Source organism: Athene cunicularia (assembly GCF_003259725.1).
Source record: "Athene cunicularia isolate RWA chromosome 4 unlocalized genomic scaffold, athCun1 chr4_part1, whole genome shotgun sequence".
NCBI lineage: Eukaryota > Metazoa > Chordata > Aves > Strigiformes > Strigidae > Athene > Athene cunicularia.
This window is the reverse complement of record NW_020799098.1, coordinates 13,994,984-14,022,343: the sequence shown is the minus strand read 5'-3', so window position 1 is coordinate 14,022,343 and position 27,360 is coordinate 13,994,984. Positions and strand designations below refer to the sequence as shown.

General features: G+C 40.6%; 1 protein-coding gene across 1 annotated transcript in view; it reads left to right on the top strand.

The window, feature by feature from the left end:
- The window catches only part of WDR1 (WD repeat domain 1), a gene marked incomplete at its 5' end in the record, with an annotated part of 21,603 nt that extends 2,760 nt beyond the window's left edge, over positions 1-18,843 (top strand). The window contains 13 exons of the mRNA XM_026846924.1: positions 1,743-1,833; positions 4,758-4,905; positions 6,283-6,463; positions 8,269-8,346; positions 9,028-9,108; positions 9,225-9,458; positions 10,306-10,393; positions 13,345-13,501; positions 14,132-14,219; positions 15,183-15,293; positions 15,755-15,928; positions 17,054-17,198; positions 17,495-18,843. Of these exons, the coding sequence (XP_026702725.1) occupies positions 1,743-1,833; positions 4,758-4,905; positions 6,283-6,463; positions 8,269-8,346; positions 9,028-9,108; positions 9,225-9,458; positions 10,306-10,393; positions 13,345-13,501; positions 14,132-14,219; positions 15,183-15,293; positions 15,755-15,928; positions 17,054-17,198; positions 17,495-17,604 (1,686 nt within the window). The remainder of the gene's footprint in view (positions 1-1,742; positions 1,834-4,757; positions 4,906-6,282; positions 6,464-8,268; positions 8,347-9,027; positions 9,109-9,224; positions 9,459-10,305; positions 10,394-13,344; positions 13,502-14,131; positions 14,220-15,182; positions 15,294-15,754; positions 15,929-17,053; positions 17,199-17,494) is intronic.
- Between the last annotated feature and the right edge of the window lie 8,517 nt (positions 18,844-27,360).

Sequence of the window (27,360 nt, the reverse complement as noted above, 5' to 3'; positions counted from 1 at the left end):
CAGACAAAAACCAGGCCAAGTCTTCCCAAGTTCAGCCAGAAAGAAAGGGGGGGGGGGAAAGGCAGGAGCATACACTCATCTAGAATCCCTCCCCTGCCCCTAAAATATGAAAGTTTAAAGAGAAATAACAGTCCTGTTATTTCAGAAATGACTTTTCATTCTGCTGCACATACACAAGTCACTCATTACACTACGATTTATTCTCTTTAATGCTTTACACTACGTACTTAAAATTCATTTTCCGGTTCTTTTTCCTTTAAATACTAAATTTTAAAAAGACCAAGCATGTCACTAAACTCACTGCTTTAGAAAGAGGCTAGAGAAACAACTACAGAAATGGTTCCTCCCTCAGGCATCTATACGCAATTTCACTGAAGCATGTCACATTGCCTATGTGTATTCCTGTCTCTTATACACATCTGATGTGTATAAGAGACAGATGTTATCTCGTCTTGCTTAGGTAAAATCCAGTTATACACAAAATTGAGTGATGTGTGTGCTGTAAATGTAGATGATTGTGACTTAAGTAGGGCTGTAATGCACTCGGGCAATGTATAAAAGCAGGAGTGAAAAAGAGCTGCTTCTTGCATGAGTAAGCTGTATTCTGTCTCCTGAGATGTAACAGTGCTGCAATGGCAAGAACTCCTGTGAGCTGGAGACTGACTGCTTTCTAGCACAGAGCGGGTGTTTTAGTTTTTCCTGATTGGATGACTGAGTCATACCATAACATCAGGTGGTTTTCTGGTTTGGTTGAATAAATCTGTATTAATTATATAGTTAAAATGGAATTTTGCTTTGACTGTAGAATTAAGTTTCTGGAGCTGGAAGATACCTATTAACTGGTAGAAATATTTTGGTGAAGATTAGGGTATGTAGCATATATGCACTTTTTGTAAGGAGTCCTGTTGTAGCATATATGCACTCCATTTGGAAGATGTGCAGAATGGCCTTTTTTTATAGAGTTGAGAGCAGATTTTTGCCTTGATGTTACTCTTTTTCGATTTGTGAGGCACCTCTGTAGTGTAACACTACTGTTCTGCTGAGATACTGAGTTTTATTGTCCAGCCTGAAGCATCTGAAAGCATGTTCCAACACTGAAGAGGTAAAACTGTGATGGAGCGACAGTGAATTTCTCTCAGAATTCCAGTACAACCCTTGATAGTAGGGAGAAATTATTTCCCCGTGCTACTTTACTAGCTTTTTAACCAGATTGCAATCGGCAAGAAAGAGCAAGCTTTGCACACCTCATTTGTTACTGAGGGATCTTGAGTACAGGGTGATTATTAACGGCCGTGCAATATGGTTAACCATATGCTTAATTTTCATACTCAACTGCAGTAGAACTTTTGGATGTGTTGCAAAGCACAGCTCATGTTTAGTATTCCACTTGACTAATTGCCTTACGTGGGCCAGCCCCCTTAAAGACCATTGCTTGGCCTGTTATTTTGGAGAACACTTTTCTACCTTTCAGCAGGTATTGGAGAGGAAAGGGTCACAGCAGCTCTGGCTATTAGAGGAAATACTTCATTTGTTTCAGTTAGAAATTAGTGTGGTGTTTTAGTCATACCGGACAGCAGTGTACTGCACTTCTCTGTTTTAGACAATAACTCAATTTAAGCTGGAGGGAGGTTGTGAGAGAAGGAGCACAAGGAGAAATCCTGAATTTTATCTTTGAGTGTGTGATTTTACTCCTTTGAAAACCAGGAAATACAACATAGTAACTTTATTTTCCTTTAAACTAGAATCCTGCAATTGCTGACATCTACACTGAGCATGCCCATCAGGTTGTAGTTGCCAAGTATGCTCCCAGTGGATTCTACATAGCATCTGGAGGTAAGTATCAGTGCGCATGCTGCAGGAGATGTGGACAGAGCTGTTAAAGTGCTTGATGCAAAAGTAGTAATGCTTCATGTTTATGTACAGAATACACATAGGCAATGTGACATGCTTCAGTGAAATTGCGTATAGATGCCTGAGGGAGGAACCATTTCTGTAGTTGTTTCTCTAGCCTCTTTCTAAAGCAGTGAGTTTAGTGACATGCTTGGTCTTTTTAAAATTTAGTATTTAAAGGAAAAAGAACCGGAAAATGAATTTTAAGTACGTAGTGTAAAGCATTAAAGAGAATAAATCGTAGTGTAATGAGTGACTTGTGTATGTGCAGCAGAATGAAAAGTCATTTCTGAAATAACAGGACTGTTATTTCTCTTTAAACTTTCATATTTTAGGGGCAGGGGAGGGATTCTAGATGAGTGTATGCTCCTGCCTTTCCCCCCCCCCCTTTCTTTCTGGCTGAACTTGGGAAGACTTGGCCTGGTTTTTGTCTGGTTTTTTTTTTTTTTTACATTTGTTAACCTGAACTAAAAAAGCTTTCTTTGGTAAATGAGCAGGGAAGGAGGCTGATTCTCAGTTTCTGTATAATGCATGTGTACCAATAGTCTGAGAATGGGTAACAATGAATCTCTACAGCATGAATGTCCTGGATTGGTAGTGGAAATAACTATAGTTTTTGATGACTTACAAAGAACTAAACCAACCATTTTTAATAGACTCGCTTCAAACAATTGATCTTTTTTCAGGAGGACTGGTATATAGTTGATGAATATTGATAAATACAATACTATAACTTCCACTTTAAAAATAGTTATGGAGAATTTTTTTAAAATATGCTTACCATTGTCAACTAGAAACACTTCAGAAGCAAGTAATGTGCCCAAATACAGAAATACTTTAAGTAATACTTCAGAAAATAAACCCTTTTGAATATGAACTCCTTAAAAAGCGAGTCCCGACTCATGCATGGGACTTTCTCTCTCAGCAATTTTAAGGGAACAATTTTTATTTTAAAAATATAAAATGTTTTTTCTGACTTGGCTTCCTGCATATCAGAAAGCTGTATTGGAATATGTATCTTTTGAGTACTGGAGAAGCTTTAAGAACACTGATAGCACAGCTTTTTCCCCCCCCCATCTGAAAAAAAAAAAAAAAAGAGCCAGCATTTTCTTGGCTCAGTCTTGTGTGTGGACCATATGTCAAATTGAATACCTTCTTAAAATCCAGTTTGCATTCTTTATTCTACAGGCTTGGTGCTCTAGGTCTGTGTTGTACATAAGCCTCAGAATAATCATCTAATTTGTTCTTGCAGCCTTGTAGATTTTTAGTCCTCTGTAAAAGAACAGTAATATATACAGAGCCTGATCTGTGAAAAAGTTTTTCATTTGTGATCAGCTTAAGGAAACTCCTTGCTCCTGAGAGGGAGCTGACTCTTTTTCAGAGGTTGTCTGTCATACCCAAATAAATGAGTTTAAGCTGCGATATTTCCCTTTAAATGACATACAGAAGACACTTTTTATAAATAGTTCTGTGATACTGCTGAGCATAGGGTCTGAAGATAGTATCAGGCTGTTTAAGCTGTTTCTAAGTATAACATGTAAGAGTCATTTCTCTATCTATAAATTTGCATTAGCCATGCAACCTGCATTAATACTTCATGTTCTTGATGAGACAAACCTTTGGCAATATGCTTTGTGGCTTTTATTTCTCTTACTGTAGTCATAATAGATGTAGTAATGGGAGATACCACAAAGTTAAAGCTATATGTGTCCTATCTATTAATAGATGAAGCAAACAACTATATTTTGAAGCCCACATTAAAATTCTACTTCAATAACCAATTGTCTATGTCATGTGCATCTGTCCTTTCAGCAGAAGTGGAGAATATGTGTCCATAGTCCACTATCAGGTCCCAAAGGTACAGGGTTGCTGTATGTTTAAATTGGACTGTACAGATGCACCAATAAACAGTGAACAGAACTCAAAAGTGTTTGGCAGAGATGGTTTATTCTAAAATGGTGGGTTTTATGAAGAGTCCAGTACACACAGAATTTGCTGTGTGAGTTTCATTAGAGATGTTCTATACATGGACAGGTTTACACAATTCCTCTGGTTACAGTACTTCACCACAGTAACTAGTCTTGAATAGAAGCAAGCTCTAGGGCTATGTAATACTAGAAGGTAGCAGTGACCAAGGAAGTCTTCATTATATTAAGTCTTAAATTGTTATGACCTGTGCTATGCCTGCTGCTTGTGACATTACCGTTTTTTAGTATTCTGTTGGATTCCTTTGTAGTAATCCAGATAGTGTAGGTACCCACATGCAACATTAAGTGTGTACATGCTTCTGTATAGAAAGAGTATGCCAATGAGTGTGCATGAATCGAGCTCTATAGGCAGAAATCTTTGAAAGTTTGTATGCAGAACAGGTTTGCTTTGAAGGTACGAAACTGAATTTTAGTGCATCAGCCACTGTCCACCATATTGCTTTCTTATTGTGGACATAGGGTGGCTTACTTCCCAATGAAGTGTGGTTAAGCCATCTTGTAGCTGCTGAAGGAGGTGGGCTTGTTTGGAGTGAGGTGGGGGTTTGTGTGTAATACATACTTAACGCATACTAGCAGAGTTTCTACCCTCTTATTGTGCAATTTTTTCATGTCTTGTTTGCAAAAGTTGGCTCCATGTGTGGTATTTATTGTTGCATGTCTTGAACTTTAATGTCAAGTAAAAAACATAGTTCAGTGAGATGGATGTAGTCTTTGGTATTCTTAAATCAAGTAATTTGTAGTAATTGTAATAGGGTAAGATAATAGGTCCCTACTAGAAGTGTTCAGTGTAGCTGAAAATCTGTATCCTGGCAGATTGCTGAGTCATGTGACCGAGTCATGCTGGAACAACAATAGTTATATTCTATTTTATTATGGCAGATGTCTCTGGAAAGCTGAGAATCTGGGATACTACGCAGAAGGAACACCTACTGAAGTATGAGTATCAGCCATTTGCAGGAAAAATAAAGGACCTTGCCTGGACTGAAGACAGCAAGAGAATTGCTGTGGTTGGAGAAGGAAGGGAAAAGTGAGTAATTCTTTTGTGTGAGTATATGTATGTATATAAACTGTAAACCTCTGTTATTCTAACAAAGCAGATTCTTTGCAGAAAGCTTATAATTCTTCAGGGGAAGAAAATCCTCGTTTGTTTTCTGTTTAGACTTCAAATTGTGCTATTTTGCCACAGAATTCTTTATGCAGTATTAGGCAGCTGTAAAACTACTTGTAAAATACAGTTATGTTAGAATCATTCTATTTAAAATTGTGTGGCTTTTGTTTTTTAGAGGTAGGTATTACATTCAGTGATAGCTGTTCAGTATGCCTTTTGGTGGATTTTTTTTGTCTAAATCTGAGTAGGAAATGAGAAGCACAAGACAATTCTCCCTTTTCTTTCACCCCTTCCAGAGGACATGACTGAATAAGAGTTAAAAAAAAATAGTGTATCTGAATTTTCTCCCTCAGCAATGTGCCTGTATTAGGCCATATGATAATTAAAAGAAAATCACAGCCAGTTGTCCTTGACTGACTAAACGAGGTACCCATTATTCAGGTTTATACCCTTTTGTTAATGTTTAAAGACTGACTAAGGTAGAGTCCAGACCAGGTAGCTTTATGCCTAAAGGTCTGAAAAACATGGTACGGCCCTGTTTTGTGACCCCCCTCCACTACTTTTTAATCACTATCATGTACTGTGTCCTGATACTTGAGAAATTTTTTTGTCCTCCATCCATCCCTCCATCCCCACCTGCCCCTGGATAGATAATTTGCTCTCCTACTTCAAAAAGTCTGCGAGTTTCCTGTTAAATGGATGTACTTTCAATCTAGAATTTTGCTGAAGAGATACTGTAGAACCCCTTTTAGTAGTGATGCTCTAGCAGTTTAATGCCACTGTATTGATTATAGTGATTTTTTTTTTTAAGGTTATTTAAAGTAAGAACTGACAAAAATACTGTTACAACTCTTCTTCCTTCAACTTTTAAGTAATAATAGTTGTAAAAGTGAATGTACCCAATCTAGCCTAAATAATCAGATAAATGATCAGATGTCATTGTTACTGTAGTTTTCTGCATTCTTGTGTAGTGACTAGGCAGGTGGAACAATTTACTGCTTGCTTTTATAAACTGACAGACTTACTGAAGAATACCTTTTGGATCTCTGAATTTTAGAAGCTTTATATGTAAAATTTGCTTGTCTGTCCCCTCCAGCAAATGTCTCCTATTGATTAGATTTTCTCTCCAGCAAGATCTCAAATATCCTTCAGGGAACTATGATGCATTTGTGTGAGATTAACGAGATGACCTAATTTCTTCTTTTTGAGTGCACTCAAATCTGCTGTTTGCAGATGCTGAAGGAGTTAATCTACATGTAACTTTTATGAATTGTAGTTATGTACTTTTCTAACTAGATTTGGAGCAGTGTTCCTGTGGGACAGTGGTTCTTCTGTTGGCGAGATTACTGGGCACAACAAAGTGATCAATAGCGTGGACATTAAACAAACAAGACCGTATCGTCTGGCAACTGGCAGTGATGACAATTGTGCCGCTTTCTTTGAGGGACCGCCATTCAAGTTCAAGTTTACAATAAGTGTGAGTTTAAGTTTAGATGTGGCTCTGTTAAACTGTACAGCAAGTTGACTAAAAGCTCTCCAGCATGCTTGCGGTTCTTGTCACAACTGTCTGTTATAACAAAAGTTCTTCACTTCCCCTTTTGAGGCACAGTGGTGTCAAGTGGCTTTCTTAAACCCATGTATGAGTATAACTGGCGGCTTGTCTCAGGCCAAGAAAACTGATATAAATGATTGGTTAAGAAGAAAACCTGAAACACTTTTTCCAATTTTTTTGGCTCTTCATCCTCTTCCATAACTTAAGTAGGGTGTTTCATTAGCCCTTTCGGTGCTTTCTGAGCTCTACTTCCCAGTGCTGACATATGTAGAATTTGTTAATACTCTTCAGGGTGCTTGATTCAAGAAATGTGGTGGTGTGAATTTTCCAATCTACTTAAGAGTGCTCAAATCTAAAATCCGAGGGCAGCTTGGAAAGGCTGAGTGTAGATGTTTGAAAATGTAACTGATTTCTAGGAGGAATGGGGATGTAACTTCTGTGATCAGTTTTCTGTTTCTACATTCCTTTTTCACTTTTTTGTTTCTTATTCTACTAGTTAAAATTTCTTTATGTAAATGAAACAAAGCCTGGAACTACCACAATTAAGACATTGTTGCTTGAGGCCAAAGAAAATGAAAAGCCAAAAGCTTCTGCAGCTGTTTCTGATGGCAGAAGACATGACTATTGCAGAGATACTGGATATTATTGCAGTAGTAAATTCAAAATGTTTACTCCTTTATTTTTAAAAACACAGTTGTAGGCCTTCTATTAAGTGTGTGCCTTGTAGTCTTCATACACTGACTTTAGCAAAGATTCCATTCCAGTTCTAGAAAAGGAATTGTTTTGAGCCCTGCAATCCAATGCAATGATGTAGTTGCCTAATATATTTCTGAACTTAAGTTGATACTTGCATTTTGCTAAGCTGGTTCTCTTGGAACTCCAAGTCTGAGTTGCTTACCAGTGCTGCTTAGACTGGTATATGATGTGGTCTTCCTTTTAAAGTGATATTTGCATTGGGATTCTGGTACAGGCTGTATGTGGTTTAGATTAGAGCTTTGAGATATCAGGAAAAAAAAAGTATAGTTAAAGAATGTAGGTTAGAACCTGCCTTTCATAATACTAAAAATAGTTTCCCAAATCTCTTTTCATGGGAGCTTTGGCCTCATTGTGATGCTTCCCTATTTAACGCGTGTTTTCTAGTTAGCATGGTTTGAATAGTCTCCTACTTGTAAATAGTCTATTTGGGGGAACATGCATCAGTCTTGCCAGGTTACTTCATAGAGCTACCACTAATGCAGTCTCCCAGAAGTAGAATTCCAGTAAAATAGTAACTTACTCTTCATGCAAGTGTTTTTTACAATCAGAAGGATAAAGTACTCTTTCTGTGTATAAAACTTACTTGCTCAATGAAGCAAGAGTCAAAATCTGGCGAATGTTGAGGAAGAATTCAGTGACCAGAGGGGAAGAATCCCATGTTTGCATCTAGGCTGCAGCTGAGGGTTTTTTCCTACCTGTCCCTGAAACTGGGTACTCATTCACCTGGTATTGGGCTAAGTTGTTTGACCTACCTCAGTATTGATATCACAGTTTCTTCCCTGGACTGTTCTTGATCCCAATGATCCTCTTCAAATAGAGGCTAGACCTGATCTGTAGCAATTCTCTACAGCAAGCATCTCCTATACAGCTAATTTATGGCTTGCATGTAAGAGATCTTCATTGTTACTGGATTATCTACTATGTGTAAAGGTTTGTTCTTGTTTTGTATGCTGATTCTTACTTTTTTCCTACAGGACCATACACGGTTTGTGAACTGCGTGAGGTTTTCCCCTGATGGGAACAGATTTGCTACAGCTAGTGCAGATGGCCAGGTAAAACCCAAGGAACTCCTTTTGTAGTGATTTTAGCATGAGAAGATTTTTCTTGTACATTTTAGGAATAGGATTAGTGTTGTAAAATCCATGTTGCTTCTTTTTTCATGCCAAGATATAAAGCTGCAATAACTGACATCAACCAGACTATTCTTACTCAGTTGGTTTTCCCCCATTCCATCTCCTTAGCATATTACTACTTACAGGTTATTTTGGCAGAAACCTTAGATTTTTCGATTATGTGTGTCCTTGTTATGATACTGAGAAGCCTAGCTGGAATACTGAGCTCATAGCAACCCAGCTCCATGTGGAGTCCCTGTTGATAAGGGCACATTCAACAGTGACACTTAACACAGGTAGCTCCTTCTAAGAAGGCAGATTCCCGTGTATGAAGCAGCTGCTATCACTGCAGGAGTAAAAAATGTACTGTCTTCCAGAATTTCAAATATCAGGATCCAATGTACAGAGTGGCTTAACTTGGTTATTTACAATCATCATCTCGTTTGTTTAGTCTTAAGTATTAAATGCAGGAATACTTGTGCCTTCTCTTCAAAAATCTAGTGTTTGATATACCTGCAAGTATGCCATGAAACAGAAGAATGATCTATGCAGCACAAGTAACAGTGTTTCAGTTCTTGATGCTTTTTCCCTTTAAGTTGTATTTCTGTGTGCTCTCTTAAGATTTTTGTCTATGATGGGAAGACTGGAGAGAAATTCTGTGCTCTTGGTGGAGGCAAAGCTCATGATGGAGGTATTTATGCTGTAAGTATCACTTCATTTGCAAATGGTCCGTACTATTTCATTACCAAGTTCATGGACTGTGAAGTGTTGCAATAATAAATGCATTTACTATCTTATGATGACATTTGTTTTTACAGATTAGTTGGAGCCCTGACAGTAGTCAGTTGCTTTCTGCTTCTGGAGATAAAACTGCTAAAATCTGGGATGTTGGTGCTAATTCTCTTGTCAATACTTTTAACATGGGATCAAATGTGTTGGATCAGCAGCTGGGTTGCTTGTGGCAGAAAGACCATTTACTGACTATCTCCCTGTCTGGCTATATCAATTATTTGGACAAGAACAATCCAAATAAACCTTTACGTGTCATAAAGGTAAGTTAAACTTCTGTTGTTGCAACAGTTTCTTCAATAAATGACCTGGTGGTTGAAGTTGTCTAGGTGGAATATTAACTATTGAAAAATGGTTTTGTAAATTAGCATTGCCAGACAAGCCCTGAGTGATTATTGCAAGTCAGGTGAAAGTTAAAATGTTATGTGCCTGATACTGTGCTTTGTGCAAATACACAGGCTGATTTTTTTTATTTCAGTTAAGGTTATCAACTGATCTTTCATAGCAGCTTTTAAGCATTCTTGAGATGAGAAATACAGCATAGACAAAACAAGACATCACTGCTGGTTTTCTATCAGAGCTAGTGTGTTGTGAACAAGGTGACTAGGGTTACTGTGCAAGTGAGCTTTAATTTTAGGATTTAAAGAGTTCGCTGACACAGCGCTCTCACGGGAACTTACATTTTTACACGAACTAGAAACAGATGTCCCAGATTCTTGCTATTGCTGTTATAATTCTGGAAGTTTCTCTGAGTACATGGCCATATTTAGTCCTCTTCCCTAAATCATAAAGTACCTGAAAAGCAAACTTTGAAAAGACCACAGAAGTATTTTGGCCCAGCTAGCTAATAAGGATATTCATGGTGCTTATTCCTTCTCTTCAAGGAGTAGTACATGGAAATAGCAATGTTACAACAGTGCAGTGCAATGACTGCACCATTACTGATTTGTATTCTGGGTGTTTTCTAATGATTCCCAATAAAATGTTATGTTATTTTCTGAATAACCTGTAATTCTTCTCAAATAAGTTTGATATACATATGTGTTAGATAAAAAATTATTATTTGTGTCCCATTATAATCAATAATTATTATTTGTGTCCCATTCACAGGGTCATAGTAAATCAATTCAGTGTCTTACAGTGCATAAAAATGGTGGAAAGTCCTATATTTACTCTGGAAGTAATGATGGTCATATTAATATCCTTTGAATAATAGTGACTTTTTTTTCTAGCCTTATAGTCTGAGAGAGGTCTTTATGAGGAGAAAAAAAGCCTTTGCCAAGGACAAAAACATGTTTATTGGACACAAGTGAATATTTTATTTTGCTTATTTTACTGGTTGCCTTTACATTTGCCTGCTAAATATAAGCCAGTTCTTAATTTCCGTTTGTCACTTATTTGTGGTAGGTAGATTGTTAGTATGGAGGAGTAAATATATAAATTAGCCTCTTAAAATTTTCCTTGTATTCTGTCATACGTGCAAAATACATGTTGTTGTCTCTTGCTGTTACATGTAGTATATGGGTAGATTTTTGGCATGTGCTGAAAGTCACGTATCTCGTTTTTCAGATGTTCAGGGTGAGAGAAATCATTGTTGACCTACCTCTGACCCATTAACATGCACTTCTCTTTACAATTGTGTTTTTCCCACCTGTATTAAGGTGTGTTTTTGAAGTTCTGTGACACATTGTGTTCTTTATTTGGAATCCCAAATCTCATCAGGCTTTCTTGCTACTGAAAAGAACTTGTACTTTTTTTGAGAGTCTATTACAGTCATGTTGGTTTCTAGAGGAAAACCCTGGGAATGCAGTGTAGTTCGCAAAGGACATATTAAAGGGTGAAGTTTGGGATGTGTTTGGCTACAAGACTGTTGGCTTTTTTCTTCAGCATTCTGAAGCTTATAAATAAAACTGCAGTCCTTTGTCCTGCCTGCTATTAAAATGGTGGCACATTGGCATAAACTATTAACAAAGATAGGACTTGTTTCTTTACAAACCTGTAGTATAGTGTTAATAGTTCAAACTGATGGTTACATATAACATCGGGGAAGGCCAGTGTTGCAGGACATGTAACTTTCATAGAGTGGTTTGAGTTGGAAGGGACCTTAAAGTTCCAAACCCCCTGCCATGGGCAGAAACACCTTCCCAGTCCCTGCCTTTGCCTCTGCATCTTGGGTGATGTGGCTGGAGCACTTGTTGGTGAAGACTGAGGTGAAAAAGTCATTGAGTACCTCAGCCTTCTCCATATCACGTAATCATGTCTTCTGTTTCCTTCCGGAGAGGACCTACGTTTTTCCTAGTCTTCCTTTTATCACTGATGTACTTACGGAAGATTTTCTTGTCCTAGACATACCTGGCCAGATTTAATTCTATCAGGTCTTTGCCCTTCCTAAACTGATCCCTGGCTGCTTGGACACTTTCTCTGTATTCCTCCCAGGTTACCTGTCCTTGCTTTCACCCTCTGTAAGTTTCCATTTTGTGTTTGAGTTTGTCCAGGAGCTCCTTGTTCATACACACAGGCTTCTTGGTGTTTTTACTTGACTTCTTTTTGTTAGTATGTATTGCTCCTGAGCTTGGAGGAGGTGATCCTTGAATATTAACCAGCTTTCTTGGGCCCCCCTTCCCTCCAGACATTTATCCCATGGTACTCTGTCAAGCAGATCCCTGAAGAGGCCAAAGTCTGCTCTCCCAAAGTGCAGGGTAGCGAGCTTGCTGTGCACCCTTTTTGTTGCTCTAAAGATCTTGAACTCCACTGTTTCCTGGTCACTGCAACCAAAGCTGCCCTTGAGCTTCACACTCCCCTCTAGCCCCTCCTTGTTGATTAGAACAAGGTCCAGCATAGCACCTCTCCTCTGTCACAGGACCAGGACTTGTGAACATGCTGTCTGACTATAGAGGGCTTCATCTGCTTGGTCTTCCTTGTCAGGGGGTCTGTAGCAGACCCCCACTATAATGTGTCCTGTCCCTGCCTTCCCCTTAATCCTGACCCACAAGCTCTCGGTCGGCTCCTCACCCATCCCCAGACAGAGCTCCATGCACTCCAGCTAGTCACTGACAGAGGGAAACCCCCTCGTCTCCCCTGCCTGTCCTTCCTGATGAGCCTGTATCCTTCCATTTCAACACTCCAGTCAGAGGAGCCGTCCTACCACATCTCTTCGATGCCAGTGAGATTGTAGCCCTGCAGTCATGCGCACGTCTTTAACTCCTTTATTCCCCATGCTACGTCCATTTGCACAGAGGCATTTCAGTTGGGTCCCTGATGAAGCTGACTTACTGGCTAGAATTCCTTTGTGCTGCTCTTCCCATGCTCTCCTGCTGACCTGTGACCCCCCTCCAGGCTCTGGGCATCTGTTGCTGGCATTGGCATCAAGCTGGTAGGAGTGGGATGGATTGAGGTTCCCCAGCAACTTTAGTTTAAAGCTCTCTTCACCAGCTTGGCAAGGGTGACCAAAGATGCTCTTCCCCTTCTCTGACAGATGGACCCCATCAGCCCCCAGCAGACGAGGTTCCTCAAAGTGAGTCTCATGGTCTAAGTAGCCAAACTCCTGGCTGTGGCACCAGCCCCGTAACCAACTGTTGATGTGCCAGACCTGACTGGCCCTTTCAAACCCCTTCCCTTTGAACAGGAGAACTGATGAAAAATTGCCTGCGCTCCAGAGTCCCTTACCACGGTTCCCAGAGCCCTGTAGTCCTTGATACTCTTCAGACTGCTCCTGGTTGTATCACTGGTGCCCACCTGAAACAACAGCAGTGGATAATGGTATAACTATGTAGCAACTATAATTCTTTAAAAAGTTATTTCCTCTCTCAGACCTAATGCTCATTGTTCCAGTATTTGCTACTGTTTGTGATAGGTCATTTCTTCATTACAGAACATCAGAGGCTCCAGTAATAAATATTTTGAAGGTTTGAGGTTGTTTGAACCCTGGTACAGGTTGCCCAGGGAGCTTATAGAGTGTCCATCTCTAGAGTTACTCAAAACCCAACAGAATGGGTAGCCTGTTGTAGCTGATGGTGATTTGAGCATCAGGTTGGACCAATCTCGGGAGCTCCCCTCTAACCTTAGCTGTTCTGTCAGTTATTTAACTTTTTAAGATGCTGTATCTGACTGCACCAATAGCTTCAAATGTTCCTTAATTCTATTGTGCACATTACTGGGATTCTGAAACTGGAGAGAATGATGGCTTTTCTGGGAAAGGCCATACAAACCAGGTTTCTAGAATGGCAGTGGATGAAATGGATCAGCTGGTCACCTGCAGTATGGATGATACTGTGCGCTATACCAACCTCAGCAAGAGGGACTACAGGTTAGTTAAAATGTTGCCTTTTATTGTAGTATTGCAGCCCTAATTATTTTACAGCAAGAATTTTGTTGATTTATATGGTAAAGAATTTTATGCTGCAATTTATTCGAGTTTTAAGTTACCATGGGAACTGTAGAAATAATTGCTGTACCAACCTTGCTTTTTTCTGTGACAAAAAGAAATGCATCCCAGACTTCTCAATTTGTCTCATCCCTTCCACAGGTTAGATAGAGATCTGCCTTGTATTGGGTGGCTTAGGGGGCTGTGGGAAGGGTGACTGTTCTATGATCAGAAATACCCAGGAATATTGGTAATAAATGTGGTTAGGAGGGATGTGACACAGCTGTTTCTTCATAGAAACCACAATCAAAGCAAAAAACTTTAAGGAATCCTGTTAAGATCACCTAGTTTGTTTAAATAATTAAACTCTAATGTAGTAACACAGACTTTCACTTTGAAGGTGTACTACCTGATTAAGATACTAATGGTTTAAACAGTAAACAGGAGGAAACTTTTCATATTTAAAAAACAACTGTGCATGTTCTTGGTCATTAATGGGTGATTATTTGATTAGGCAAATTTTTTTCTGCTTTGTCTCTTCCTGCTTCTCCACCTTTGCACACCTTCCTCCAGTGGCCAGGATGCTGTGAAAATGGATGTTCAACCAAAATGTTTAGCTGTGGGTCCTGGTGGTTATACTGTAGTTCTATGCATTGGACAAGTGAGTATTAACTTGTGGATTATCAACACAAATGCTCTGTTAATAATGCCATGTGTGGTAACATGATGGTTTCTGACAAACCTATTTAGTGTGGGATCGCCTTCACATCTGCAGAATTTCCTAATACGAGCTGTGGGGAACATAATTAAGCAGGATACGTGATAGGGTTATCTTTTTACATCCTGTAACAATTTGACAGTCTTATGTATAGATTTAAATTTCACATGGTCCCTTGTGTGGATTCATTTGACTTTGTTATCAGTACAGCTCTGTGCTGGAAGGCTACACCAATCTGAATCATGCTCTTGCCTGATCTGTTCAGTGATGTGATTTTGGAGAAAGGATGTCTTGCTCTTGCTGGGTTTTTTTTCAGTAGTAGTTCAGATCATGCAAAACCAGAAGGATTGCACCAGGGCTACCCTGGATCAAAACATGCTTAACTTCTAATGATTTATGCCTTCCGTGTGGATGCCGGTTTTATGCTTGGGACTTTCAGTAGTGTTGTCCAGACTTTTTCCATGTGAGTTGTAATTCCAGTTGTCCATAGTATAGAACTGGTTAGGAAATAGCCCCTAAAATTCAACACTGTAGTATTAATTTGCTACTAATTTTGTCCTCGTTCTCTTCCTTTAACAGTGAATCAGGAAGGTAGTGAGCAGTGCTAAAAAACCTGTTTTGTCCATGTTTGTTTCATGTTCAAACCAAGTGAGGTGAAGCTGAAGGCAGACCACGCCCTACACTGTCTAATTTAGAGCACATAAGTACTCCAGTACAGCAGATTAGTTAGTCACTGTGCAGAGGCATTTTTTTTAAAAGAGTAAAACTGTTTCCTTAAAATCAGAATATAGTAAACTTCTGAGCAACTGGAGTGGATTTCATTTATGACTAAGCAATGTGGCTTAGTCATAGTTTTGTATTAGGCACTTTGAAGAAGGGTCTTAGTTTCTGGTTTTCTATTTACAGATTGTCTTGATGAAAGATAAGAAAAAATGTTTTGCAATTGATGACCTTGGCTATGAGCCAGAAGCTGTAGCCATTCACCCTGGAGGAGGTACAGCAGCAGTGGGAGGAGCGGTAAGGTTGCACTTGCTAAAACTGTACTACTTTGAACAGTGGAACTATTAACAGAAGCATTTAAGTGTGTTGAGAAGTAATTGTAACACTACTGTTGTTAAAAACTGCCATAAGTAAGCTATGTGTAATTGGTATTCCTGGACTTCCAGTCCCCAGGTTCTCCCACCATTGTGGGAGAGTAGACCTAATGTCTATTTCATTTTTTTGTCTTGTATTTACTGGTTTTAAATGTCATTGTTTTTACCCGATGTATGCTTGAAGTAGGCAAATTCTAGAAATCGTGTCTGTATTCTAGACTTGATGTACTGTAGTCAGCATAAAGACAGGTTCTTTAGGCTGTTTCTTAATATAAGTGCTACCAGAGAGAATTGATGCAAAAAGTTCAAGAAACTCCGTAAGCCTTCCTCTTTCTATTGTAAAGTGATTTTTATACCCCCCCCTTCTTCATTATTAATTTGCAGGATGGGAATGTCCATTTGTATTCAATCCAAGGAACCTCTTTGAAAAATGATAATAAATCTTTGGAAGCTAAAGGTCCTGTTACTGACCTGGCATATTCTCACGATGGTGCCTTTCTCGCAGTCTGTGATGCAAACAAAGTTGTCACTGTCTTTAGTGTCACTGATGGCTATGCGGTAAGAGTTGTATCAGGAGTTTTCTTTGTTTTTAAACAAACTGACTTGTATCTCATGTCTAAATCTGTTGTGGTGAAATAGAGTGTTGCTGGTGAGACTTTAATTGTTGTATATTTGGTGGTGTTGTGACTGTCTGTTTATCTGGTAGTTTGAGTGTTGCTTTTCACAGCAGCCTATGTGACAACTCCAGTTCATAAGAATAGGTGAGGAAATGCACAGCATAGGTTGGCTACTGGAAAAACACTTAAACCCATCTAGTAACAAACACATAGTTAAATGGGGGAGGGGTTGGATTTCCAGTGACTAGCAGCAGTTAAATACAAAAGATTACAAAGTATGCAGGTTCCTTACTGGTGTCAGCTGAATCACTAGTGTGTTGGGGTTTTTTTTAAAGGAAAAAAAGTCAGCAAAATACATGCAGGCTTGGTAGAGAATTTGTGTGCGTTTTTGTGAAGTGGACAAGAATGCAGGCTCAGTTTTGTGCAATACAATAAAAATTAAGTAAAAAAAGCAGACTTGCAATAAAACTATGCTGCCTGTGGCACACAGTTCCATGGTAAGAACTAAGCAATGAAAGGGATACATCAGGGCAGGGAATCTTTCTTTATCCTTCAATCTAGTGTCTTTTAACCAAGAACCAAAAAATGGGCAAGTTGCACTTTTCAGCTGAGCAGTCAGTATGTGTATCAGCCTGTAAAGTCATTAAGCTTTGACTGAAACCACACTGAAGTTAAAAATGCAGTATGGCATTCTGCAAAAACGTTTCATTTTCCAAGTAAAAATTGAAAGCATGTTGCTTTTAGAAACATCTGTGGGGTTATTCTAAAAAGCTTCTAAGCAAGAAGTGATGAGTAGCATATGCACTTTAATGATCCAGCCTGATTCATAGAAAAAGTCTCAGCGATTTTTACAAAAGATTTGGATTTTACTGGCCTGATAAGTGTTTAAATAAATAGCATAAAATGAAACCACCACTTGGTTTATTTAGGGCATCCATCTGTACCAAAGATGTACATTGTCTGGAGTTTTGCAGTAGCTTATTGTGATGCTACACATTAAAAGCCAGCGATTTCCTGAAATAGCTTAAATTAATGAAATAATACTGTATCTCTAACTTTCAAATAGGAACATAATGTTTTTTATGGACACCATGCAAAAATTGTTTGTATTGCCTGGTCACCAGACAATGAACACTTTGCTTCTGGAGGCATGGACATGATGGTATATGTTTGGACTGTAAGTGATCCAGAGACCAGAGTCAAGATACCAGGTATATTTCCTACAAAATCTTACTTTTGAAAGTTGCTAGTAGTTCTTGAAATCCAACACAGTACCTGTTTTCTAGAACTGATGGTAGCAGGCTTTGAATATTTCCAAACTAATTAAGCCTTTATGTTAATGTCCGTCTAGCTGCAATAGCCAGAACTCTTCTGTTATGTTATTTTGTAGTCACTTTTAAAATAACAGTACTGGTATTTAATACAGCTGGAAATCACATTTGGAATATGTGTTATTTTGTCAACCTAACGTTCCTAAGTATTTCTGTTGTTTTGCACTACTATACAGATGCTCACAGACTACATCATGTAAGTGGCCTGGCATGGTTGGATGAACATACTCTGGTAACAACATCCCATGATGCTTCTGTCAAAGAGTGGTCTATCTCCTACAATTGAAATAAGCCCTCTCTTTGGAAGGACCTAATCAGGGACTAGAACTACTGCAGTGGAACATAGCATTTCTCTTAAAGAATCTGTATTGGCCTCTGGGTCTGCTATCATATCCTCATATCTTTACAGGGTGTTCATATCTGTAATTAAATGTACTTTGAAAGCTTTAGCCAGTAACAGTTTGCACATGAAAAGCACTTAAATTATGTCTGGAGCTTAACCTTTGTGCTGAACATTCCAGAGGCAACAGCCGATCGAGTTGGTGTGAAAGATTCAGGCGTGAAAGATTCAAACTCAATCAGTTGTTCTTTTCTAACCAAGAAACATGAGACTGTACAGCATGAGAGTAATACTTCTCATTTTTTCTAATTACAGAACATTTCTGTACTAACGGTCATAGTAAGAGTATCTAGTAGTGATCTGAAACCAATCAAGCTGTGTGCAGCTACTGTATATTGCTTTGCTTCTCTGTACTGCACCAAACTGTTGCCTCAGATTTTCTCCTCCAGATAACAAAATGGGGTACATACATAATAAACTTTTTATGTATTTCATGTCAAAGCTTTGTGGTTTATTTTAAGGTGGAAGTGTGGGGTTTTGATGTATTTACTGTTGTGGGTATAATGTTTACAAATAATCGTTGTGGCAACTTCTTGCTTCAGAAACACATTTGTTTGTTACTTTCATGAATTAAGAATGTCTGGTCATTTCAATGTCAGATAATTATTTCTGTTTCAAAGATTAAAGATATTTTCTGTTTGAAGGAGGAGAAGCATGTTGTTGTTTTAAAAAAAAAATGCAGTACTTCTACCTTTTTGAAAATACAGGAATTAAAGTGAAGCATTGTTATGACTTGAAGTGATTTTTGAGAAGAAAGTGTTTGCTGAGTAAGTTTTATGCCTTTGCATGTGCAGAACACTTGTATGGAAGCTGTTATCTAATGTGAACAGATCACAATCTTGTGTTTAGTTTCCTTCTCACGCCCTACAACACATTTAAGTGATTTGAAGCTAGCAGTCCAACAAGGGTGGAGGAGAACACTGATGCAAAGTAGTAGGAAGATTTGTTATCTCTAGTGGCCAAAAGCAGTTGCTGTTGGAAGACTTTAAAAAAAAATTTTTCTCTGCTAAGTCTTTACCACCTCCCCTCCAGTGCTCTTTGGTTTTTATTAAGCTTTCCTTTGTGTGGACTTGTGTGTTGTTTTTTTATGAATCATATTTCTAATGACACTAATTATACAGCAAATAAAACGCTTTTGCTGCTTCTCATACTGTGGACCATTGCTCAATTGCTGAAAAAATGCCTGTCAGATGTGACTTGGTGAAGCATCTTATTAAAAGGAAAAATGTTGATTTCTTAGGAGTAGCAGTCAGATGTCTTCTGACATGCAGACTACATATATATTAGAACAGTTAACATAGGTTTCACTTAAGAAACAGAATATTTTGCATCATGGTTTCTTTGTGCTTATGACATCTCTCCATTAGCAGTTTTGCATGTCTGTTCATTAATGATGCAAGGAGAAGTTTTGGAAAAGGGCACGTTTGAAATTAGGCATAAGATCCAAATGAACAAGATTTTTCAGTGTCTATCCCCTAAAACTTGTCCTGCTATTGCTGCTTGTGCTAGCCCCTGTGCAATACATCCATTGTTCTTCAAGTCTGGAAGAGTTGCTATTGTATCTGCTCAGTGGGTTCCTGTTGTAGTTGAATCCCTGTTATTTAATGATAAGGGGGGGGGGGAGTGAAGTTACGCAGATGTCTCTGGGCAAAGAACATAATTCACTGGCAAATACTTTCTGTAAGGAATGGGCCTGCTAGTGAAATGTGGGGTTTGAGGGAATTGGCATAATTTCGTAAAGCCTCCTACTACCTCAAGTGCATTCTTTCCTGCACATCAGAGCTTCTGCACCATGTCTGAAAGGTGATATGTAGGATGAGGTATTTTTCGATTCCTGGAAGACCTGTAGTACTGCTCATGCGGAACATCCATTAGCTAGAAACCTTGTATTTAGACTTATGTTTAAATGCCTGCCTGTGGGGGTGGTTGCTCGTGCTTCAGCTACCGTTGCACTTGTTCATTGCCATATGGCCTGAGCCTCTAATTCCTTAAGGACTAATACGGTCTTTGTAGCGGGATACCAAATCCTGACTACAAAACTGAAAAGATACTCTTCTGTTGGACCCAGTGTTGATTGATGCAGATCACAAACTGACCCGAAGGAGCCCAATTGTACGGTTCTGAATCAGATCCCTACATTACTTGTATTTGCCCCAGACTGAAAAAGCCTCACACTAAACTCAAAAGTCAAGAAATAGCGATAGGGCAGGAGCACCTAGCTGCAGCATGACTCTTGCTTTCTAATCTCAGTTGCACAAACCACCACAAAGGTGGGGTTTCTTTCACTGGTAACTTAAGCCACGTGTATCATGTTTTAAAGTTTTTTTTCTAAAGGGGAAACAAATACTGAACTCTGACTTGGCTGTATAAAGGGAACGACCCTTTCTAAAGCAAATGCAGACCTTTCAGGAGATAGCTGTGTGGAAGTAGAGCATTGCTGAGTTGAAGCTTTATCCTCAACAGCTAGACTGTCAGCCTTTGCAAAACAATGGGAGAGGCATTCACAGTCAGAGTGACTGAAATGTGTGTGTAGGAATGGAAGACATTCTCTCCATTGGACAAATTGTGTTTGTTCAAGCTATCACTTTTCTTTCCCATTTTCTGAAAGGCCTGTTCTGCTTGTTTTGAGAGAGGGTGTAGAGATGGCAGCTGATGCTGGGCTGCTCTTGCAGCAAGCTATTGACCCCATGGTCTGCTCTGGAATAGAGAAAAAGGCAGGAATAGACTGGGTGGATGGACATGAGGGCCTGACTTCAGTGATCCCCAAATTCTGTTATTCAGCAGTAGTGTACAGATTGTAGTGACTACAAAAGGAAATCTGTGAGATACTTGACATGAAGTTAGGCTGCAAGTGGAAATGAAAATTAAAAAAACAAAACCAAACCCTTAGGTGTTGCTATATTAAGAGTTGTGAATAGTTCAAGGCTAGTTCAAGCCCTGCCCAAATACGGCCCCTCAAGCCCCAATTACTCTTAAAGGTTTCTGTTTTAAGCATGAATGTGCTTTTGAGCTCTAGCTGGCAGTTACTGGAAAGCAGGTTTCACTTCACCATGACTGGCAGCTTGCCTGCTTTACAGTGAAAATCTTAACTTAATTAGGCCAGGGATAGATCTGGAGAATTAACATGACCAGCACTTCCTCACAAGGCTGTGTTGCAGGCATTCTCCCCTCCCCCTTTAACAACGTGATTTAATCCCAGTTGCCTGTTCCATTTCTGCCACGCTTGTACAGAACATTGGCCTTTCAAGAAGCTGGTCTATACCATCAGCCAGAAACTAACAGCAGCTGTTCTGTGGAATATCATCAGCAAATCCTAAATCAGATCTTTAATTGGCAATGGGTAAATGGAAAGATAAAGGATATCATAGCTGCATTTGGAGATGGAAGTTGTTTGGTTGGTAGAAAGTTGGACACATGATAGAATTATGGATAGACCCACAGCAGATGTTCTGGCATCTTTGTTCATCTGCTAGATGCTTTTGCTCTTAACCATTATCGTTTCTCAGAGCGTAACTGCCTGAAAATCTTATTTATATATATTTTTTTAAGCAAATTGCCAAAGCTGTGGGATCTTCCAAGCTAGAACTGAATTTTTTGAAGCAAATTTCTAAGCAGAGAATCCAAGAATTTCTCCTATTGCATGTGTTACTATGTCACTGCAGATAAGTATTTTGTGGTTGTGGCACAAAGAGGGATTTGCTGATCAAACCTTTTCCCTATGATAAATTAGCCATGGCCATCTCTGTGATGAAGGTGTACTGAGGAGGAAAAGGTGCCTGCCTTGTGCCCAGGAGCAGAATGAGGCACTTAACCTGTCTGAGCTGAGAACAAGTCACAGGTTCTCATATATACAGTAGATGCTTGTGCTAAGAGTGCAAAGCTCCCTGGAGAAGCTTGGGAATAAAGCTAATTGGTGAAAGAGTCATAGAATAACAAGTTGGAAGGAACCCATATAGATATCAAGTCCAACTCCCTGCACTTCTCAGGGCTACCTAAAACAAATATGACTAAGAGCATCGTCCAGGTGCTCCTTTGAACTCTGATAGGCTTGGGGCCATGACCACTTCCTTGGGGAGCCTGTTCCAGTGGCCAAGCACCCTCTCAGTGAAGAACCTTTTCCTAATGCCCAATATGAGTTTCCCCTGATGCAGTTTCATTCCATTTCTGTGTGTCCTATGGCTGGTCACCAGAGAGAGAAGATCAGCACCTTCCCCTCAGCTGCTTCCTCCCCCCCACCAGGAAGTTACAGACTGCGATGAAAAAATGCATGTCTTGCATACTAAAGGCAGTTCCTTTGAAATACTAGTATTTTTACTGACAAGAATGAAATCAGTGACACTAATTCATAGACACATTACTGGAAGGTACCCTGAAGATCCCCTTCATCCCTCCAACTAGTCTCATCTCATGTATGAAGTAGGGCTATGTGCAATACTAGACCAGGTCAAGTGTGTTTTTCTAGCCAAGCCTCAGAAAACTTACAAGAACGGACATTACACAGCCTCTTTGATCTGTTCCAGTCAAATTTTTCCTAATGTAACCTGAGACTCTGAAGCTATATTGTGTGGCCACTGTCCCTTGTTTACTAGCAGAAGGAGGTTGAACACTAGGGCCTTGGTATTGTCCCCCTGGAATACTTTCTCTGTTTCTCCAACTGCTGGCCACCAGCTGGATGTTAAATTGTTGATTGCTGCTCTCTCAGCCCGGTGGTCCATTCCTCCAGCCCACATACTTGAGCATCAAAGGGAGACTGCTGTGGGAGGAGGTGTCTGAAGTCCGGATGTGCTGCATTATGTCCTTCACCTCATCTGCATTGCTGTCAGTGGTGAAACCAGTGGTTAAGTGTGATTTGCCTGTGGCAAGGCTTCGCTGGCTATTCCTTTGTCCTGCAAGTATTTAGGATTGAATTCCAATGGGAAGTGCTCCTTCAGCCCTCTAGGGACTACAGTAGAAGCAACTAGCCCCTGTTCCCTGGGTCTTCCTTTTATTCAAAGTTGCAGCACCATGTTGAGTACCTCAGCCTTTTTCCAGTCACTGAGGCCCTCCCATGCTATGGGTGATAGGTAACTATCTCATAATCACATCGGCCAACTATTTCAGCAGCTCTGGGTGGGTCCCGTCACAGCCCTATGGAGTTGAATGCATGGTGATTTTGGGTAGACCGTAACGTTGGAATGCCACCTGATGGTCACCCCTCTCCAGAGCATGCTGGCACACACAGAGGTCTGGGAACAGACCTGTCTGTGAAAACCAAGGCCAAAAAGTGTTGACTACTTGAGTTTTTTTCTATCACCTGGTGCCAGGTTATTTCCCCCATTTAACAAGAAGTCCCCACTTTTCCTGGAAAATTCAAGGGGAATTGTGTGCTGTTATAAATGTCTGAAGCACTGCTGTGTTTCTCTATTAAAGACAGTAGAAGAAACTTTATTTTTTGTGGCCTCATTGCCTGGGACTTCCAGGAAGTATATAGTTTGAGCCACATGCCTCACTTTCAAACTAATTCTGACCTTGCCATCTTTATTTCTGAAATATTCAATCATATTGGTGTAACAATTACATCCTGATGAAAGGAGATTTGTAGATGGCTGTAGGTGCATTAAATTCTACAGTCCATGGTTCGTACTTGCTCTCTATAAGCCAAGCTGAGACACACACACAAAATACAAGCTAGGCTGAGCTGTTTTCTTTTCCCATTCTATAGGTTAGCTGGCAGCTAATTATACTGCCTATGTAACCATGAGCATCTGCAGCAGGGTTATTTACTGTTGATTCAGACCAGCCAGCTTGTGCTGTGGGCAGTCAGCCCTTATATGTCTGTGAGTTAAACTGGTCAGTTCTGATTTCCCTTAGAGAAAGATAAAAGTTTGAAGCGTGGTTTATCCCTGACACCAAAAGTGATTTCTTCTTGGATACCCAGTAATGTTTGTCATTCCCGATTGCCTTGTCTGCATGATTGCCAGCAAGTCTGTTCCACATGAACAAATGAGTCATCTGTATTTAGCAACTCCTGAAAACATGGCTTACCAACATTATTCAGGCTGGGTTGTCAGAGGATCTGACTACCTGAGAGTTGCTTAACATGTCAGCCAGGTCTCAGTGTTTGCCTGTTGATTTGCTTTGCTCTGTAAAGCTTGTAAGCATTAAAATGGGGAGGGGGAAGTCTCCTCAGGGTAACTAGGGGTGAATATTTAATGTGAATATTTATTAATTATTTATTATTATGTTAATAAATATTAACAGGTGTCTACGCTGTGATTCACATGCTCTGAAGACAGGCCAGAAATGACACAGATTTCTGCGCTGGCATTTTAACCTTTGTTTCCTGTAGCCTGTTGCCTATATGCAGCCTGCAACCTGTGCGTGGCCTATACTGCCCTTGGGGGCTTGCTGCGTGCGTTGCCTCCGAAGGTCCATCATACAGCCGCTGACCTGCAGAGGGGCAGCACGGGCTTGCTAATGCTTTGCTAGGGTCTCAGTATCACTGTTGGTGCAGAAACTCTAGAGGTGGCGATTGCACCCAGGTACGACCCCAGAAGGCAGAGGAGTGGTTTCAGGATGAGGAGACTGTGTGGGGAAGTAACTGCAGCCAAATAAGTTAAAGTTTAAGGTACTTAAGAGTCTTTCTACATATCTCTCAACAGCATCTATTTGTAGGTGGAAAACAGTCCATTCTGCTGAGTATTTTTGATAATCTTAATGGAGAATCCACTTCCAAGCAGTTAAAGAACAAATCTTCAGTTAGTGCAACAGACTAAGCTGTGCCTCAGTTTACAAGTACAGAAACACCTGCATCATATAAAAACATCAAACAGAAATATCAAGGGGTTAAGAACACACCTAATCAGAACATACACGTCTATATTTGATGCTTTTTAGACATTAAGAGTGAAAATGATTCTTATAAATGTTAAAAAAATGGCTAACTAGTAGTTACATCTTTGGGGCCAGTAGTTACCACATCCTGGGACACGGTTTAGTCCCCAGCACTACCCTGTGCGAAGGGGAATGATATTTATTAGTATTAGAAGTCATAAAGGGTTAGAGAACACTGTTGTAGTTACATGTAGTAATGTTGTGCGTGTATTCCTTGGAGTGTGGATGCAGCGCGGCCGCGTTGGCCGGCGGGGCACGCCGTGCCGCTGTGCCCGGGACCTGCCGGGCCGGGCTCCGGCACCAGGTGGCAGAGCAGCACCGCCAGCGACACCTCCCACGGCGGCTTTCCCCACCTTCTCAGCTCGTCGCCCCATCCAGACTGACACGTGGATGAAATGATTTCTGTTTCGGAGATGCTTTACCCGTTCCCGTGTGGGATTCAGCCCGGCGGACCCTGCTCGCTTCTGCCGCTGCTCCTTTACGCCGCGCTGCCCCGAGCGAGGGCCCGCGGAGCAGGGCAGGGTGTCTAACCGGGAAGAAGACTGACAAGGAGTTGACAGCCAGCACACCATGTCAGATCAGCATATTGCCGTGCAGCAAAGACAGTTCTTTCTATCACTTACCATATAGAAAGGTACCAGGGCCACCAAGGGGGCTGTAACTTAAATAGGTAAAAAGAAATGATGAAAAGGTGGGTAATATCACAAATATGCACTTATAAATTTTTACTATATTTATATGCCTATGTTTAAGGGCAAGTTTGTAACAATCTTTCCTTACAACAGGCGAGAAAGTGATGCCTGATCAAACGTGACTCAAAGAGAAGATGATGAGCGTTCAGTTTGCAGGGCAGGAGAGAGGAGATGAAGGGAGAAGAGGCATGCACTGGAGCTCTGGCACCTGTGGTCACTGTAGGGGTTGAACAACGCTAAGAGAATCAGTGAGATGTTTGATCAGTTAAAAAAAATTCAAACGGTGGAGTTTTGTGCGGTGACTTTGAGACTGAAACAAACTATGAACAAGTAAGCCCTTATTTATCAGGGGATCAGATCACATATGACTTACCAACAAACCAAGCTAAATCAATTCCTCTATTGTGGTCAGCATAACTTAACATAATGTCTAGGTTAACATACTCAGTGAGATCAGAAGTAAAATGTGCAGTGTATAACAAGGCAGCAAAATCAATTGTACAAAGAGCTGAAACCAGAGAGAAGTCACTGACCCTATCCTGATAACCATGAATGCAGAGAAAACGTCACAGCTGGACTGTGCAAGAGTCAATGACCAGCTGAGCCAACAAAGGTCTGATATGAAGGAAAGGTCTTTCAAGGTGGTTAGATTACACTCCTTAGCAGATGAGTGCTACTCAGTTTTGCAGGCAGCCTACTGCGGCTGACTGGTCTGGTCATGCTGCAGAGCCAGTCCTGCAGTGGCAACGTGGGCAGGGTCGCAAGGGCAACGAGGGGTGTGCCATCACCAGATTGCTCCAGGGACACAGGGATAGCACCTAACCCAAAAGACAACACTCCACCTGACTTAGGTCTCCTGGCAGCATAGCTGTCTTCAGGCTTCCTGGTGTAGTGAATATGCCAGAAAATCTCTGAAGCACAGCAATCCCACTGCACAGATGACTGACGAAATTGAGGCTTGCCCAGTGCTTGTCCAATATAGAAGTACCATTTAACCATTCTGGTTCTCTTTCTCGCAGACAGTCAGAGCTATCAATGTGGCAGGGCTTCCACATGCAGTAGTCTCCTTTGATAATATTGCCAACTCACCCTCTCCCATGCAGCACTGCTGGCAGGGCAATAGAGAGAGCCTGACCACCATGAGTGACTCCAGCCACCACCTCAGTGTCCTCCCAGAACAGTTCATCCTACTCCAAGAATACACATGGACCTACAGATCATCTCGGGCTGGAGGTCACCTCTCTCAGATGTAGCCTCTAGGCCTGTTCTTTATCTCCAGTCTCTTTTCAAAGACCCTTCTCATAAAAGCTTGTGACTCTGAGAAATCTCCTGTTCATTCATCTCTGACAGTGTTCAGGGGGACTCCTCTGTAGCTGGTTACAGGATATCAAAAAAGTAAATGAGACCAAGGCCCACACTAGATAAAAAGTGACTCAGAGACTCAGAGGGCATGACATTCTCAACTCAAAGAGCATGACCAGATGCCACGGTGGGCCATAGAGATGCTTGATTTGCATCTGTAGTGTGAACAAGGCTCAGTGCCAGAGTGGCTGGCGAACAGAAAGGACAAAGGTTGCCAACTGGCCCTGCCTGGCCCATGGCACCCTGGAGCCTGGGGAACAGGCTGGTGGGACGGCAGGGCTGTGCCTGCCCTCACCATGCCTGGGCACACTCGGTGGAGACACTGGGACAGCTGAAAGTGGGCACATGGGCTGGGAAGCCCCATGGGGAAAGCACCTGGGGAGAGAAGGAGACAGTCTTTCTGTGCATCCAGAGGACACTGTGTAGAGCTGGCTGGATTTGTTTACAAATCTTTTTCACCCCACCTTTCCCAGAAGATGGAATTTTCTTGATCTGAAAGTCTGTAGTTCAAATTTGTGTTAGAATCTAGAGTCAAACCTCTTTCCATGTGCCAGAATTGTGCATTTTAAGGAAGAAGTACAGAGTTGCATTTTTGAGTCAGGTTCCTGTCACAGCAACTGGGATCAGGGTACAGGTTTTGTATGATCTGAGTTTTGCATATTTTACCTGGCACTTCTGTTTTTCTAGAAACAATCACTGGAGTCTTGGGGGGGGG